Source organism: Anoplophora glabripennis, unplaced genomic scaffold (genome assembly GCF_000390285.2).
Source record: "Anoplophora glabripennis isolate ALB-LARVAE unplaced genomic scaffold, Agla_2.0 scaffold42, whole genome shotgun sequence".
NCBI classification, from domain to species: Eukaryota; Metazoa; Arthropoda; class Insecta; order Coleoptera; family Cerambycidae; genus Anoplophora; species Anoplophora glabripennis.
In genome coordinates, this window is record NW_019416219.1 from 1,039,851 (window position 1) to 1,059,053 (window position 19,203).

Below are 19,203 nucleotides of genomic sequence, written 5' to 3' on the forward strand. Positions count from 1 at the left end.
ATAACAAACTATTTTAACAAAGAAATAATGTTTAGTGAGAACGAAAATTTGAAGTTATCCATTTGTTTTATGATAATAATAAAAATCATAAAATCAGTAAGAGAAAGAAACAGCTGAAAATCGTCAATCAGTTTTATAAAAAAAATCAGTTTTGAATTCTTTAATTCTACAAAGGAAAATCCAAAAGTGGTCACTCAAACCCTCCTAGTAGTCAGCATTCTGTGTTTTAATAATATTGTTCGTGGTGGAAAATGGTTAAGCCCACATTACGCGCTTCATCTGGCTTGAACTGGGTCACCTGTCGCCTTAAAACCACTCCTGAAATATTAAATTATGTTGTTTTATTTTTGGATTTAGACACCACCCCAAAATGTTTCACCCTATACGACCGGACGGTTCATCTCCCCCTCGCGTTAAAATTGATCCTACATCACACCCAACGCTTCAGTTTCCTTGTTTCGGTGATTAATAGCCAAGTTCAAAACCAGAATACGTTAATCTGGTGCCTTATAGAGGGCAAATGCGTTTCCCGTTCTTCTCCGAACTTCCTTTGAAATTTAAATGTTTTGGCGTGTTTACACGATCCACCTGACAGAAAAATGGCGTTGTTTCTTTCCCGTTTCCCAGATTTTCCTGAAAAAACAAACACTGTAATATATTAAATAGGTTTATCGATTGAAATGTTATTCGTGTCTAAAATAAATGCATTTAGCTAGGTGCGAGTTTATTGTGTCTGTTGACTTTGTGTTGTTCATTTATCGAAACAAATATTCTGGTAAAATTTCAACAAATAATATGTATTGTATATTTGTACATCAATATCATCAATATTTTAAGTTCAGTCAAAATCAGTTAACGTGTTTCGGCGTTTTAAAAAAAATTAAACTCATTCAAAAGATATGAATTTTATTCCGTACTTCTGGCCATCCCTGTATTTACAAAGATTTTGAATAACTTTGAACCTTGGACAATTTTTTTTTGTTTTTTTTTATAGGTTTCGATTTACGTCAGTTATAGCATATCTTATCTGAAATACAGAAGTATAGGGGCATGTAATTAAAACTATTGATAATGTTTAATAGATTTAAGGTTGTTTACATTAATTATTGAAAAATCGCATAGACATTACTTTGCAACAAACATCTAAAAAAAAATGATAAAGTATCAAAGCTTGTGTAATAGTTATCAGTGACTTCCGGATTTATATCACTAGAGCTGAAATACAGTAGACGAACGTAGTTCAATTAATAATATCGACTTTTATTTTTCTCTTACCTACTATTACAAATTTTTTAAAACCTATTTTTGTTAGTTTGATCTAATTCGAGAGAAAGTAAGTGGGAAACGATTTTCTTTTGTTTTCTTAGTAATTACGTAAAGATGAGTTTGTATAAAAAAAATTTTTACTAGCTTTTATTTAACTTGCCTTGTTATTATGGGTCAAATCTTGCAACTGAATTTTGTTGTTGTCCCCTACCGATTGAGCTGAAATTTTGCAAACACGTTTAGTTTGGATGACAATGCATGGTTAGATAAGTGACGTCATTCTAAATCCAACATGGCAGACTCCCAAAGGTGGCGGATCAGTTATTTTTAATGCACCCCCATGATATGGATATCAAATGAAAGGATTTGCTGAGAAGAGTACGAACATAAAATAACGTCACTAAAAGCTTGCCTTTAAAATTTTTTTTATACATGAACTATATTACTATTTCTTATTTCATGAACAAACTAATTTACAGTTATGATTTACTTATTTTAAGAGAAGCTTGCTACACAGTTGAATAAATCGAAAACAACTCAAAAACCGTTCTTTATACGAAATATGATTTTGCATAAATTTTACGTCAATGATTTTTTGAATTTCCCCATTCTTTGATTAAAACGGAAGATATATTTTTTTTTTTAGAAATAGTAATTAAGTGTCTACTTTCTAAAATACTCAGTGGCGTCGAAATTCTTATTTCGTAGGGTTATTATTATTTCTCAAGTGTTGTTAGGTGCTATCTATCATTATGCTTTTACATCAGTCAACAAAATTTGAGCTTGATTAAACTAGTAGTCCTGAAATTTCATTCTACGTCGCATTTTCTTAGATTTTCCTGTAAGATATCCTTAAATGTGAAGCTACAGTCCGCAGTCTTAATGGCATCTAATTAATTCAATTTTTCTTCGAGCGATTAAAAGCCATGTCATTTTTCATTTTGCCAGTTTATATTCTCGTCCCATCCTTGCCCAAGACTCTTGATTTTCTCGCTGAAACAAGCAGTCTGTCTAGGATGCAAAGTGAATGCAGCATTGGATTTAATTATTCTGCCGTATATTTTTAGATATGTTTCTGTTTAAAGAGTATTTAAAATATTTGGGTTTATACACGTACTCTAAAATTATATCTACCGCAGAAAGGGTACCAGTGAGAATATTCTGTTCTCTCACGATCATCACTTTAGTGTTTATGATATTCGGTTTTAGAACATTTGGCCTTTTTTCTACTATTCTGTACCCGCTGTTTTTGTAAATAATTCGTTAGAAACGCAGTGTTCCAGGCGTTTCGGAAATATGTACAAACAATTTGAGGCTGGTTCTACTCATAAAAATAGTGTTACAACTTTTTTTATTTGAATGGTAATAAATTTTTATGGTAACAAGCTGCAGTTCATGAAAAAAAAATAATAATCATCAAAATAGTGTAACCCTACAAGGTTTAAACAAAGTTTTATTGACGTCTGTATGGAAAAATTAAACATGATAATAAATATTATTAAAATATCTTACCAGAAAGTTATTTTGTTCCAAATCGATAATATTAACTGTTTCCGTGAAAAAACGTATTGGGTTATTTTGTGATGTGACCACATTTTCCTATCAATGCAAATTACTATTTCCGTTTCTAATTTTCATATTTTTTATAAAACAGTCAGTACAAGAGATAGTTAGGCAAATTTTAATACTTACAATTGTATAAAACAATATTTTCTTGTCTGTTTAAATCTTTCTCCATTTATCCTGCAAAGTTAGTACATTTAACCGTTTTTTTAAGGTCAATGAATTTTTATTTTTATTTACCTATCGAAATTATCATACAGGATGATTCACAAAAGGTGACCAAAAATGAAACCTCGTGTTCTTTGGTGAATTTTAAGAGGAGTCTTTCCTATAAAGTTTTTATCTATGACGCTTCGTTAAAAAGATACAGAACTTAAAAAAATAATTTGAATTTTTTAAAAATATTTTTCTAAATAAAATAGTACGCCACTGCTTTACGGTAACAATCATGACATTTTCGGATTCGCCTTTCAATTTTCTACAAATTATTACTCTTTTATGTTTTTCGAAAAAAGCCTTATTTTCGAGTAAAACTTAAAAAACGAATTGAAAACACCCGACCTCAACCCACTGGATTTATTTGTGGAGTTTTATTCGCAAATCAGGCTTTTTTCGTAGAACATAAGAGAGTAGTAATTTGTAGAAAATTGAAATACGAATCCGAAAATATCATGATTGTTACTGTAAAGCAGTGGCGTACTATTTTATTTAGAAAAATATGTCGCCTATACCCTGTATCTCCGCCACTGCAACATCTAAGTTTTAGAAAAAGGCCCCAGATTTTAAACAAAGTTTACATAAATACATGTGCCCAATTTCAAATTATTTCACTAATTTTTAAATTATTTAAAAAAATTAAAAATATTTTTTTAAGTTTAACACCCTGTAACTTTTTAACGAAGCGCCCTAGATAAAAATTTTATAGGAAAGACTTCCCTTAAAATTTACCAAAGAATGCGAGTTTTCATTTGTGATCACCGTTAGTGAATCACCCTGTATTATACAGTATGCAATCTTTTTTACGTTACATGTTGCAGCTAATCTTTTAAAAGATGCGATTGTCCTTGCCTGTATGAATAATAAAAAATATCCACAGGCTGAATTATAGTCCACATACTTTCTATTCAAGTCAACCTAAATTTATTGACTCAGTTTGGGTAATTACTAATACATATATTTTTTAAAAATTTTATCTAAATGCATGAAATTGGTTTAAGGAATATTTATCCTCGACGTAAAATAATAAAACTTGTTCCGAATACGCTGTGGTATTTTCTGATAACTGTGGTAGATAATGAAAAATTCCTTGCATAATAAATTTTTTAAAGCGTGTAAGAAAGTATATTCTGCATATTAATTCTTAAATAGTACATAGGGTGATTGTATTGATCTGTATATCGATATATATCCTAGTCACTCCCAATTTTCTTAATCTTTTATCACACGTTTGTTCTTGGCGCTAGATTGTAAGATAAAAAATTGAATTTTTATTAAATATTAGCCAATATCCATTTCGTTAGTTGTTACAATATATTTCGAACTGATATATTCGTATTCAAAATTGTACAGTGTTATTCATATTCCTCGTAACATTGCACCCCCTTTATGTCTTTTATTTTTGTATTAGGTAGATATGAATCAAGACTTTAGTTTTTTTTTTTAATAGAACACTGTATACTATTCTTTTTTATGCAGAGGGTGATAGATATTAATAAAATAAAGCCATTTTTTCCTATCAACTTTGGACCCATAAAGATGATTTTATTAATTGATATTTTATACAAGTAATTTTCCTCCATTGACCGTCTCAAAGTCATCCTACTTCTGTCCTTAATATACAGAGCGTTCGCAAACTAACAGATGATACTTCAAGAATAGCTTCTTTCAATGAAAATATTCCTAAGTACCGATCTAGATTCATTTGCTTGGTACAATTTTGTTTCCTTAAAAAGTTACGGTCCTTCAAAAAAAATAAACATTTTCTTTTGAAGGCTTGTACTTTAAAAAAAAAACTTTGAACCTTTGAAGTATAGTCCATTCGTTTCGAGGCATCCTGTATACAGATACACAACAAAAAGTAGAAGTTGGTTGACTTTGGGACAGTCAGTTGGGATATGGTCAGAAACTGTGGGTTTTCTCTATTTTTTTTTCTCATTCAATTGTAAAAAACCTAACCTCAAAAAAATTGGGCCACTGAGGGCGATAGCGACCTCTAGCAGATAGTCACAAACTAACAATTCTATTTATTTAGCAACTTCAAAAACTTGTGCCAAATTTCCGTAAAGTATATTGAATTTTGGAAAATATGTGGGTGAAATTTGATTATAAAAAATGTTAACACCCTGTATGTCAAAAACGAAAAACTATAGTCCCATAATCCACAGGAAAATCGCCTTCCTTTTTCTGGTGAATTTTTCGTGAAGCACCCTCGTATTTTATTGATTCGAGCTTGTCGTTCAACAAAACAATACGTAAAAGAAATTGGATTATGTATCTAGAAATACTACCAAAGGGCCGTACGAAAAAGGGTCTGATGTAATGCCTAATTTGAATAAAATGTCTCCCTCTCTTGTGGCTATGTGAGTATCTTTCGAGGAATGTAAAACCGGCTGACTCATCACCTACATATATAGTCGTTTCTTAGGGTAACACATTTTTGGGATGCCTAACGGACAGCGCTGATGTTTCGTTAAATTGAAAGTGATACATTTTGATGATGTATCGAGGAAAGGAATTCTATATAAACCAACATCCTAGTCATTCATTCATACCAATTGGTCAGCGTTAAATCTTTCAGATAACTGTTTTATATAAACATTTGCCCCTGTAATTTTGGTTTTTGAACTACAAGATGTTGGATTTTCCGAAAAAAAATAAAACGCGAACGCAAAATTCACACTTTTGACGAATATTAATTTTTATTTGTATCAATTGCAAATCTTTTTCGTAATTAAACTGATGGATACAATCGAAGAAAATTATAAGAAAGTAGGAAACGAGTTTTACATAGATCTTTTAAGGGTTAAAAAATAAATGATTGTATTTTATAACCTTCATAGTTACAATTACAGGAAAACATTAAGGAATTGGCAGCAGAAACTATCCCGAGTCACTTGATCTATAAATCATGCGAATTACAATTTAAACAATCGTCTCGTTTGTTCTAGAAGCGGAAAGAAAGGGGTAGGGTCGACTTGGAAACTGTCCATACCGTGGAACCGATTGAACATTTCGGTAGGGACGAGATCAGCAGCCAAGGAAATCTCTGGCCCTTCCTAGTGGGGTATCATCAATCCAACAATGATTATTCGCTTTTCCTACTGGCCTTCACGGACTCTGATCGCATCGATTGGATCCTAGACATCCGAAAAGGTATATGTGTAATGTGTATACTTGTTATACGAAAATTTGTAGAAATTTATAAATATTTTCCATTAAAAAATAATTAACCATCAAGTAAATTATCGAAAATATTATTTGCCTTCCATTTGGTCATGTAAATATTTCTTGCAAAGTAAAAAATTTGTAATGTGTTATTTCTAAAGTATTAATCATTTACAGATGTCTATAAATAACAAAATCCTAGCATTTGATGTCTTTAATCACTTAATCGCACAGCTAATTAAGACGACTCAACCTAACTACAATAGCTATCATTATCTAATTTTGTATAAAACATATATTTTTGAATAACAATAAGTACTTATCGACAAACCGGATTTCGTTATCTGCATGGATATTACTATTTTAAACCTCAAAACAAAATATTTATCATTTATCAATGAATTAAACATATGCAAAATTATATTTTCATCTAAACTAACATTAAAAGTCCCTATATCTTATAACGTCTTATTTATTAATACTGCTAGTTTCGTTGTTATACAACTACATCTTCAGACTTCAATAAAGCGGTAATCAGAAGTTTCAGGATTTGAAACGATGGTTAAAAAAATTCTTTCAAAAAATGTATAAATACATTAAAAATGAAGCAAATTTTGAAGTAAACACGTAGAATGCAAGTAGGTTACAAATATTTTAATTTCGAGTGGTTACTCTAATCTACTTATAAAACCAAATCACGTTATTTTTATACAGGGTGCTTCATAATGATGTGTAAATATTTTAAGGTATTTAAAAAGTAATTTTATAGGGGGTACTTCCAATACATTTTTTTAAATCTCAAGATGGCCGAAAAAATTAGCTTTTATTTTTTTTTTAATTAAATTTTTAGTTCATATTTGTTTAGCTTTTCCTGTGGATAAAAAAGAATCTTTGCAAAAAGCATGTCAAAAATAATTTATTTTTTTGCTCGTAAACCATTAAGTATAAAAATGAAAAAAATATATTGGAAGTACCCCCCCCCCCCTCTAAAATTACTTATTAAATACCTCCTTAAAATATTTGCGCATCATATGAAACACCCTGTATGTCATTATTATTTTAAATAAATATTAATATTAATTTTAACTATTTTTAGCACAAACAATCACGTAATGCGTAATGTGGTTGTAAAGGTATGTAAAAAAATATGTATTATTGGATATCCTGTTCGAATAATTTTAAATTTCCCAGAATTATTAATAAATTGTTGGAAAGTGCAACCACATATCGTTGCAAATCTAACGTCATTTTATTTTTACCCATGATTTTGACATATGCAATTGCTCATTGACGTTATGTTATCATGCTAAAAAAGGACATACGTTTTTATATGTAGATACTGTGAACAGAATTATCAATGTCCTTGAGAGGAATGCAAAACAGAACAGAGCAAATAATATTGATAACAACTTATATCCCAGATATGTCTCCAGTTCGAGTCGACACTTTTAGGAATAGTTGGCCCTTGCTTTGCACAATTTCAGATCGTCTTTTGTCATTCGCTTATACAACTTTTCAACTCTACAACTAAGTAGCAATACGTTAAGTTGAAATTTGGGACACACCATATAAACAACAATACATCAGGTGTTCCAAAAAGTTTGGACACCGCTCGATCACAGACTGTTGGGCCATCCTGTATATACTTCCGAAACATCGAGGTTGCGTTGATGACGTGTACCATTGTAACTCTTGAGGTATGGCTGAAATCGTCTTATTTTGATCCCAGCTTTGTCCCAACTTATCAGAGACTCGCATACATACATCATCGCAATCCGAGACCAATATTTTTTTTTTCTTTTAGTTTGTGCCTGTAACAGAAACGTAAAATTTTACTTCCACCCCTCTCCGTGGTCGGGCAAGGAGTGGAGTTGCTGCAAAAACAACGTGAGACTCTCGGAAGGGTGCCGAGCGAGCGGATATTGGGCGCAGATCCAAGTAAACAATTATCAGTCGTCGGAGACCAACAGCAACAAGGAGAATTCCTTTAACAGTAAGTGTTATTCCGTATTTCCCGAAAAGGAACTTATCGCATTCGCGAAATAAAAGAACAACGCTTAAAATTCATCGGGACGCCGATAATTCGTTCGTTCTATTCTAACCAGATAACACTTTTGTTAGGATAACAGCTTTTTACAAAGGAAAATCGAAGGCCCATTATGTGGAGACCTACTTCTCCACATTCATCCGATACAACAAAAGCCCGATTGTTAAATTTGCCGTGGTACCGTAACTGGAAGCTATAAATGTCATATCCAGTAATGGGTTTGTTGTTGATACACTTCAAATCGGTGATTTAGCTAAATAAATGTTATGGCCTTTGTTGTGGATGATGAGTTGAGATATATACTCAAGGCGTGTGATAACGTCCAAGAATTTGGACTACCTTCTTGTCAATTTTCGGTCACGCGTATGATTCATTGATTGTTCGTATTAATCCTTTTTTATGTGATGCTGATGATGCACGTCAAATTTTGTATAGTTACAAATTTTCTTTCTCGGCAAAATTGTACAATCCAAATACTGCACTTTTTATGTCTATTTTTCTACATTAAACACTTCACATAGAACTTACAAATAAAATATGTAAGTATATCTCACTATCCGCGTCGTTTTACAACATGTACATATCTGCCTTTGATCTGAAGCTTCGCATCGATCAATTTATTCGATACGTATCTAGCCACACCCTAACGCCTGCCCTGTCGGGGCAAATTGATAAATGTAATCTAATTGTTTAAAAATAAAAAAAAGAGTGTTAACTTTAAAAATTTACTGTGGCCATCCTATTCAACCGATTTCAATTTTTTAAAAACCATTTGAAAGGTTGAGCGGTTTTTTCTATGTGAAAAAATTTTCAAGTATCTATATGCTTTATTTGAGGCACATTTTGAAAATTCGAAAATTGTTTTCAAAAAATTATTTTGCGAAAACTATCCAACCGATTTTAATGAAGTTTGGTGTATTGTTTTATTATATTCTAAAGTTTTTTTTACAAACATTAGAATGCCCTTGGAGCAATTAAAATATTTTTAAACAATTATCTAAAAAACTCGATTATTTTGCCTCTTCCAACATGCATAGGGTCCAAGATATAAGTAAAAAACTCAGATAAAGTAGGTATTTTTTTTTAATTTTTGAAACATATTTGCAATTTTGAAAATGTTCCGGACCTCGCCCAGATCTAGGGATCTACACTTTTATTATGTGAGTTTTACGGAAGGTATTCCAGCAAAAAATATTCTTTCGGATTTAGACGTAATAATACACGTAGACAGCCGATTGGGTCCAAGTCATCCCCCCAATTTTGTACGAATGTATAATTGAATTAATTCTAGATAAGGTGTTTTTTCTCTATTAAAAATCGAAACTTGTTTGGGCAATAACATTAATAATCTTTTCGTGGGTGAGAATTCTTTGTGGTGGTCAGAAGTTCCTGGTGGTGGTCGAATGGTCTATCAAAGTGTACATTTAATAGCCAAACGCCGGACCTCGTCTTCTCCGACAGCTGTACGGGCTCTTACATTTATTATTAAATTATTTTTCCTTCCTAAACCGTACGCGTCCGTAAGGATCTATCGTGCGTGCTTTGAATTTTGATTAGGCATTTCCGGCAAATTCTTGTGCCTCGCTTTATTATAAACATTGTTTTATTACATATTGTCCACTGCCCTCGAAACGACGTGGTGGGAATGCGGGAACGTCTCCTTGCGGCGTTACCTTATACAGGGGCTTATACCGAGTGGTGGGGAATTATGTGTTTGCTGTGATCGAACGGTTCACTTCTCAAGATTTTGGCTGAAGGTGAATACAATAGGTCACGTGGTGTAGTCAAACTTGATACGTGGAGGACCAAAAAAACCAAAACCCTTCTAAGAAAATTGTATGTTTATTAACATAAGTTCTGCAGAGTTGCATAAGCACCGAAATTCTAACAGAAATTAACAAGAAAAGGGCGAACTCCGGAATAAATCGAAACTCGATCGGGTTTTGTTCGAATGCCTCCAAAAAAACTAACAAACACCTGCATCTCGAATAGCCCGGTTGTTTAGTGTCTTTGTGATACATGAGGAGATGATTGTGTTTCGTTGTTACTCTTCCATTCCGCTAATTTAGGTCTGAAGCAGTTAGTTTAATTAAATATGGAATTTAAATCAATTTAAAATAAAATCATTCATTTCAACAAAAAAGTCAGAAATATTTTATAGTTGATACAATTTAATCAGTCATTTAAATACTAAAACCAAAAAATCATTTTGACATTTTTCCTAGGGACAAACAACATTTTGCAAATTTCTCCGTCACTGTATTTTATGAGCCACCTTGTATAGTCTTTCCGAAGTCAGTTGAACATGTATAAAAACGCCTAGCAATAAAATTTTATTAGTTTCATAGGCGTGCTTAAAAAAGTTTTCTGCTAAAAGTAAAAAATTATAATAATTTGTATATAATGTGTAGAAAATTTCTTTTATATGTTCATTTGACCAACAACGTATTTTAATTATTTATATCCTCAAACAATTTTATTATATTGAAAGTAAATTTCGTTTTGTTTCGTTTCAAAAAGTGTCCAAAGTGCTATATTGTAATAATATTAGTAGACAAAATATTCCTCTTATTTCTCCCTTTCGCAATTGTACTCGTAATATAAATGATTAATGCCTATAATAAATTAAAATTACCTGAATCACACCTAATTCCGCATTGCTGCACCGCACTGATAGGCCATTTGTTGACATTTGAATTTATGGCCAGGTCGCCCATTGCGGCTGTGTTTGTGCCGCGTTTGTCCGCGCGCTCATCCTTCAACTGAACGACCAGATCTGTATATGGATATGGCTAAATAAATATGGGAACAAGTTTTTCAAATATTCCAATGCCGAGTTGCTGCGTCAGCCATCGAAGCTGGTACATACTGCCAACCTCTTGGTTCTTCAATTGAGATCGGAAAGACGATACAGAAAACTCATTTTGCAACAAAAGTTAAAATTTTTATAAATTCATTTTGTGAAGCGGAGTTTTAGAAATATTTTCGATTTATTTAATTAGGTGTATATGTGGTAAGACTGTTAATTTTTTCTTTAAAATACAGTTACAGATGAAATATACTGACCGAATTTTCAGAATTCCCAGTGGCGTCGAAATTTTGGGTTTCAAGAATATCTGAATTAATGATGATAAAAAATTCATTGATTTTTTACCTTTATATTAGTGAAGTTAGCAGTTCTAGTTTTATTATTCTATGTTAAACATTTTTTGAAATAAAATTATGACAGAAACAAAATTGCTAAATGTTAAAGTTGGCTTCTTACGTAGTCTCTTGAAATTGTTGTTAGATGGCGGCTGCAATTAAATTTCGTTGTGTTTCGTAGTTAATCCATTTGCATTCTTGGTTGTTTTAATTGGTTGCTGGCTGAGTGAATACCCTGTATTTTCCAGAAGTCCTAAATGCATACAGTAGCGGATTGTCGATCATCTTACCCGATAATCCCCGTATTTCTTCCACTACACATTGGTTTAACAAACTTTCATTTCGTAGAATAGCGTTCATGAGATATTTATTGGTCGGCCTACAACCGTATAAATTTACTACTTAATGTATTTAACTATTCATTTAGCATTTTGGTGTTTGGGCAGTTCTCATCCGTAAATCAAAATTTCAAATAAAAAAAGTGACAGTAATAAAGAGAATATCCATAAAAATAGTTTAGTTTCATTTTTATAAACGTCACTAAAACACTATCTGGAATTGTTTTGTTTATATTAATCAGCAGAAATTATAGTCTTTTGTAATTTAACTCATTCCCTAAAACTAAAAAATGGTGCTGCACTGTTTGGGGTGTAGGCGAATGGGTAGAAAATTACACACAATTTCAAATTTTCCAACTTAAAAGGAGTAATTTCGAGGTATATTGCGCGAAAAAGTTTATTTTACCTCATGTACCAAACTGATTCAGTTGTATTAAATCAAGAGGGTATCAAAAACTTGTTGAGATAAGCCGTTTTGTAAACAAAACATCGATTGAAAATCCAGTGGTACATACCCGCGGTACGGTAACTTTCAGGTACATATCCGATGAACGTCTGTTGAAAACCTGTCTCGCAAACTAACGGTGAACAAGTTGTAGTTACCTTGGCACAAAGCAGTCTTCTTTTACCCGCGCCATGTTTATTTGACAATACGCTTTCATATGTTATTTATTTTTCGTCGAAAATAGTGCCCTTTCCGATGAAAATGCAATTCGACATGCTAGTCAACGTTTTCCGGAGCGCCACTGGTATGTTTTTTCTCCATTTGTGTCCCTTGTAGAATCGTAGTTGTATGTTTTTGTACGGTCTGCGGCTGTAAGTTCGAAATATGGCACGTCGAAAAAGTATACGTTTTGGAAGCATTAGAGGCCATGATTAGTTTTAAATTTCGCCATGAGATTACTTCAGTTAAAATCAGTATATTTTTTAGAAAATTGTGTAATTTTTGTGTGCATGAAATGGATTTTTTAGTAGATTTTATCAGTATTTGAACTAAATTTTGGTGTACCTATCTATGTAGAAGTGAAATTTTCAGTAAAATCGAAAATAAGAACTTTTTATTTACGCTCTATAGCTGCATTGTACGTTTTATAAAAATTGTTGAATTTCATAGAAGTGACTATAACTGAATATCATCAGTAACTTTCCTAAACATTCACTGACCCCGTCTTCGTACGTTACTTTTTAAATATAAATTATTGGCTATTAATAAATATTCAAGGATTGTAAAAGAGCAAAATATAAATACAATATATTTTTTTTCGTTTCCATATGAAAACATAATATTTTGCATAAAACAAGAATTAATTATAACAACGTATATTATTAAATTAAAATGTATGTGTAACTGGGTTATAACATATACTTAGAGTAATTATTTACAACAAATGTGTTAAAACAATACATATTTTTGGGAATAAAGTGGTTTTGTTTCTTCAATTTTGTTGGGTACCACATATTTGTAGTATTCACTTTTAAAATGCACATATGTAAATTTTTAGTTTCGTAATTGTTGTGACAATGTAGTTAACTGATGAATTATTAATTATTTTGTAATTTCGTTAAAGTGGAATTTTTTTACTGTTCTTTTAATGACCTCTTTATCACTTTTTTCATCAGAAGAAATCTAGAATTTTTTCTGTGTAACATTCATCCTCTTAAGTATAATTTTTAGAAAGTATAGTAAATAAGTAAGATCTAGATTTCTATTGAAAACAATGTAACATAATCGTTACATTTTACTGAAATGTTATGACAATTGTATTGTATCGTCTCATGTCGAGTGCTTCCAGGTTTAGAACAAGATAAAATAAAAGCAGATAGTCAATAAGTATCTGTTACAGATTTATATCATTCTTACTTATCTCAACTTCTAACTTGATATTTTCGTAGCTCCTAGATTAAAAAATATTTGCACTGCCAATTTTTTTAAAGCCATTAATATTTCAATCATGAATTCAAGTACTGATATGGTTAAATATTTATGGTTATAAAATGTAGATTATAGAATTACTGTAAAGTATGTTATAGATTTTTTCCATTGCATCACTTAATTTCTAAAATTAGAAGACAAAAGCAAATAAAAAAAATGGCAGCTCCTTTAATCGGTATTTTATTTTCTTGAATATAACCCATATCCAAGAGAGCAACATTAGATGTGAATGATTAAATCGTTACGACCCATTTCTTTCTCTGTTCTCCCCTAGGTACTCAGCCAAGCCCTACGATGCCTGGCGGGGGGACACCTGGTACCCCATCCTCAAAACAAAAAGAAAAGGCTGTGATGAGGCCCAAAGTTGTAGTGGCTTTGTACAAATATGAGGCTACGGAAAGCAGTGATTTATCATTAGAGAAAAACCAGGAATATGAGGTCATCGACGATTCCCAAGAGCACTGGTGGAAAGTAAAAGACTCAAAAGGGTAAAAAACTGTTCTACATTTACTATATTTTTATCCAAAAAAATACATCAAAAAATTGTTACAATTCTGTATTCTTGTAAATCGGGTGCTGAAAACGAGATAAATAGTTATTTTTTTAAATTTTTTTCATTTATTGATACTTTTAGCAATATCGGATTTATACCCAGTAACTACGTCAAAGAGAAGGAGTTGCTAGGTCTGCAGCAGTACGAGTAAGTAAATTTTTTGTGGTGGAAATGTGGTGAGTTGTACCAGCGTCTTTATTTTGCAGGTGGTATGTGAACGATATGTCACGACAAAGATCTGAGTCTTTACTTAAACAAGAAGATAAAGAAGGCTGCTTTGTAGTAAGAAATTCTTCTACTAAGGGATTATATACCCTATCGCTTTACACAAAAATGTAAGTGGTTTCAAACTGCTTTTAAGCGACAATATGGTAATATACTACTTTCCATCAAATATTAGCATACATTAATTGGAAATTTAAATGTAAACAAATTAGTGAAACATTGAACTTGAGCTATTAGTGACATATTACAAACGAGTTATATTATGGAACTATTAACTTTATTTACCTAGCACATGGTAGACACTTTGCTTGTTTAACAGGAAATTTCAAGTTAAGTAAAGCATTGTTCCAGTTATAGTGTATTCAGTTATAAAATTACAATTACATCATTGACTATTTTACTGGAAAACAATGTGTAATAAATTAGCTTTTAATGTTTTTTATTGACACCAAATCGATTAGCCGGTTTATCGATACGGTGTTTCTGATTGTTTAAATTGCTGCTGACGAGCAATTAAGAATTTTTAATGCAAAATTTTATTACGTATTTAAATGTACCATTGCTAAATGTTCTTTTTCTTGACGTCATGGCATTTTCTCCTGTTACGCTCGTCAATTGTACGCATCTCGCCCATTTCATCCTTATTCTTTGAGATGTTGTGGTGTAATAAACAATCTTTCAGACCTCATCCGCACGTGAAGCACTATCACATAAAACAAAATTCGAGAGGGGAATTCTTCCTGTCCGAGAAGCATTGCTGCAACTCTATCCCCGATTTAATAAATTATCACAAGCACAACAGCGGCGGTCTGGCTTCTCGTCTAAAAACTAGTCCCTGCGATAGGCCCGCCCCTGCAACGGCCGGATTAAGCCACGGTAAGTGACAGAATACAGTGTTGAAAATTTATACTCTATTGTACTCTATCGCAAAGGTATTATCGAGTGCCAATCCTGAAAACATAAAAAAAATTGGTTCAAGTTTTATGGCTATATCTGAAAAAAAATTAGGCTAACCAATAGAGAGAAAGAAGAGACTTCAATATTACAGCAAATTTCATGTATTACCTTTTGAAAAATACTTAGTAAATTAAAACCCAAGTGAACAATATTTTTTTGAACAATAAAAACTGCAAAAAATTACATTTGGTTTTTGTTGTAATATCTCGAAAAATAATGATGGCATCGTCTTACTCATAGGACTTTTGTAGAGAATAAAAAAACCTATAAAATGGTTTTTTGTGCGACCAGATCGGTTCATTTTTTACAGAGGAATTCGGAAAAACCCTCTAAAATAGACCTTTTTTAAAAAATTCATAACTCCGTCAAATTTGAAGCTGGAAAAATAATCTTGCGGAAAATGATAGATAATAATATGTAGTTTAATCGTGCGCAAGATGGTTTCTGTCGCCCAAAATGATCAAAAGTACGCTCGTACTTCGATTGTTTTGGGCGACGTTCAACGGAATTTTACCATATTTCCCATCACTCAGGTGAAAATCTGAGATATACAAATTGGAGATTTTGTCGTCTACTTTCAGATGCCGTTATCAGAATTTAAATCGGACCATTTTTGATAAATCGCCACGCTGTGCAAAAGAAGACCCTAATTTGTTTATGCAATTGTGCAAAAACTATACATCGGACAGAAAACATCTTGCGCACGATTAAACTACATATTATTATCCGTCATTTTCCGCATTTTCCAGCTTCAAATTTGACGGAGTTTTTGAAAAAAGGTCTATTTTAGAGGTTTTTCCGAATTTCTCCGTAAAAAATGAAACGATCGGGTCGCACGTATTCTCTACAAAAGTGCCGTTCAGAGTAAGACGGTTTCATCGTTATTTTTTGAGATATTATAAAAAGAAAAACAAAAGAATGTCATTTTTTTGTAGTTTTTATTCTTATAAAAGAAAATTGTTCACGATTTTGCTGGGGAAATCGCTTGGGTTTTCATTTACTAAGTATTTTTCAAAAGGTAATACATGAAATTTGCTGTAATATTTAAGTGTGCCAAAAAATGTCTATTGGCTGGCCTACATTGTGAAAAGGAAGGCCTAAACCACAAATTTTTACAGTATGGTTCTCTCTTATTAAAGTGCAAGTTAATTTTTAGAATCGATTTCTTATGTCCGTCGTGTAATAAATGTATTATCATTGGAATGTAGGCTTAAAATTCTATTTTATTTTAAATTTTAACATTTAACGAAAAGTCTTACCAAAGATGTTCTTTCAAAATAAACTGCATTTCTTCTAAAATTTCAAATTTTTAGATAAGTGGGAAATCGACCACACCGAATTGATGCTGTTAGAAGAATTAGGATCTGGACAATTCGGCGTGGTAAGGCGAGGGAAGTGGCGGGGATCAATTGACGTAGCCGTCAAAATGATGAAAGAAGGCACCATGTCTGAAGATGATTTCATCGAAGAGGCCAAAGTCATGACGTAAGTACACTGCGATAAAGTCTAATTTCTAGTTTTCTTTTAGCGAATGCTTTTGGTGGAAATGTCTTCTCTTTTGTTTTCAGTTTGTAACATAAGTATTTTTTTCATTGTAGAAAACTGCAACATACCAACTTGGTTCAGCTCTACGGAGTGTGTAGTAAAAACAGACCCATTTTTATTGTGACTGAATATATGAGGTACGGGTCGCTTTTGAATCATCTGAGAAGACACGAGCAGTCTCTAAGTAGTAATCAGGGGCTTCTGCTGGACATGTGCATACAAGTAAGTAAAAATATGATATAAAAAGTATCGCATTTCTTTTTTGGGATATATATAAAGATTTTTAAGAAAAACATTATTTTCGAATAATAAAAATCGGTAATAGTCGCTTCTCATTTTTTAGATACAATCTCTTCAAAAGAAATGCATAAAATATTTAACCATGTTTTTAATTTTTTGATTTTTGAACGTTTCGTGTAAAAGAGGAGTTACAAATATTTCACTTTCAATTACTGCCTTAGATGACGTAATTTGCGGCAGTTTGAGCTAAAGACACTACAGATTTATGATTCTAAAAAACAAACGATTCCAGTTTACAATTCTACACTAGAGTGAGATACCTGCGTTGATGTTTCATTGCAATTAATTCCAGTATACCGTAGATTTACACTTCAGCGAGAGCCACTACCAGTGGCCACTATTGGCACTGCCAACTTAGAAACATAATAAAGCATGGCAGTACTACCAAATTGTATTGCATGTTCCTAATTGAAAGATGTCACCATTCCTCCACTTTCACGTTTTGAAGGCTAGAAATTTTACTCTTTATTGACATAGGTATCTTATATTAATACAGTATTTGTATTTCATTTTTGTTGTCTTCGTGATGCCCGACAATTAATTTCTACCGATGAAAATGTTTTATGTGTTTAGAGAAGTCTGTTCATGCAATCAGAGTGATAGAAAATTAGTTGTATTATTTTCTATAAAAAAAAAATTTTTGGTGATTTTTAGTTAATTCTAAGGACTTTAGTTAATTTTATTAAACCTTTTCAATTTTTGTCGTCTATTTTCCTTAAAAAAAAAGTATACTTATCCACAAATTGAAATTCTGACATAACTTTTGATTCTAAACAACCTTCTTGAAGAGCATATTTTCATGTTAATCAAGGGCTTTTTTTCATTTCCTGAACACCCTGCATGCAAATTTAACAAGCAGTGTTTTTATCAAAAACAATTTTTCTGTAGAATGAAATAAAAATTTGATCACTATTGTCGCTCTAACGGTGGACCCATGCCATGTTTTAGAGAGTGATTTTTAGGCCCACATAGAAAATTTTCATGAAGAAATAAATATTGAAATTAGCGGTTGTTGACCCTGAAATCTTGAAAAGATTGCACATTGATGAAAAATATTTTCTTCACAATTAACTGAAATATACTGAGGGTTGCTTTCGGTGTATAGCAAAATAAAACTCAATGGTTAATAAAAGTATTTTTATTGAAAAGAAGGTTAGAGTTGTCGGAGCGAGCGTTGGCTGGAGAGTCTTCGTGATGTGGAGTAAGCATCTGGTTCTTGGCGCCAATCTGCCGTGGACCTTTTTGAAACCCTGTTGTGTCCCACGTCTGTTTTTTGCAACTGTTAGACCGATCCGGGTGGGGTCAGGCTGGCGCTCTTAACGTAATACTTAAAAATGAGTTACTTACAGACATGGGTACCCATAAAACAAACAGCACTATGATGATTGAATATTCCAAATGTATCAATTTTACATTTAAATAACTGCAAAGAAAATTTAGGTTGTGAAAATTAAACAAAAATGCACATTTGTATCAGTTGATTATGATATAAATATTTTGCACATACAGGGTGTAAGAAGTTTGACTGCCATTACTTTAGCACTTTTAGCCCGAATTTTAGAAATTGTGAATCTCTTAAAACAGTAATTTACCTTTTAATCAAATTATGTATTTGAAAAATATGTAATTAAAGTAAACAAAGATTCACGTCGTCCTAATAATCATACGTATTAAAAATAATTTAGGTACTTACCAAAAAGCAAAATTTAGCGTACAAGTACAAAACAATCTACAACACATGCTCACAATGTCCACCACCATTTTTGATGCACACACGACACCTTTGAATTTTCGTGCACTCACCGGAAAACATTTCAAGAAAAGGAAATAGTGGTACACAAAAAACACTCCAACATGGTCGAATCCAGATATCAGCTGAATTGCGTTTTGCTGTTTTTTTTTTGTTTATTTTAATGTATTCTATCTTCTGCTAAAATTAAGGCAGTCA

The 19,203-nt window shown here is 32.0% G+C and overlaps 1 protein-coding gene across 1 annotated transcript in view; it reads left to right on the top strand.

Moving 5' to 3' along the window:
• LOC108905437 (tyrosine-protein kinase Btk29A) overlaps nt 1-19,203 on the top strand; it is a 28,390-nt gene that overhangs the window by 5,173 nt on the left and 4,014 nt on the right. The window contains exons 2-9 of the mRNA XM_018708285.2: nt 5,997-6,201; nt 8,018-8,206; nt 13,950-14,163; nt 14,310-14,375; nt 14,435-14,563; nt 15,136-15,329; nt 16,724-16,895; nt 17,009-17,177. Of these exons, the coding sequence (XP_018563801.1) occupies nt 5,997-6,201; nt 8,018-8,206; nt 13,950-14,163; nt 14,310-14,375; nt 14,435-14,563; nt 15,136-15,329; nt 16,724-16,895; nt 17,009-17,177 (1,338 nt within the window). The remainder of the gene's footprint in view (nt 1-5,996; nt 6,202-8,017; nt 8,207-13,949; nt 14,164-14,309; nt 14,376-14,434; nt 14,564-15,135; nt 15,330-16,723; nt 16,896-17,008; nt 17,178-19,203) is intronic.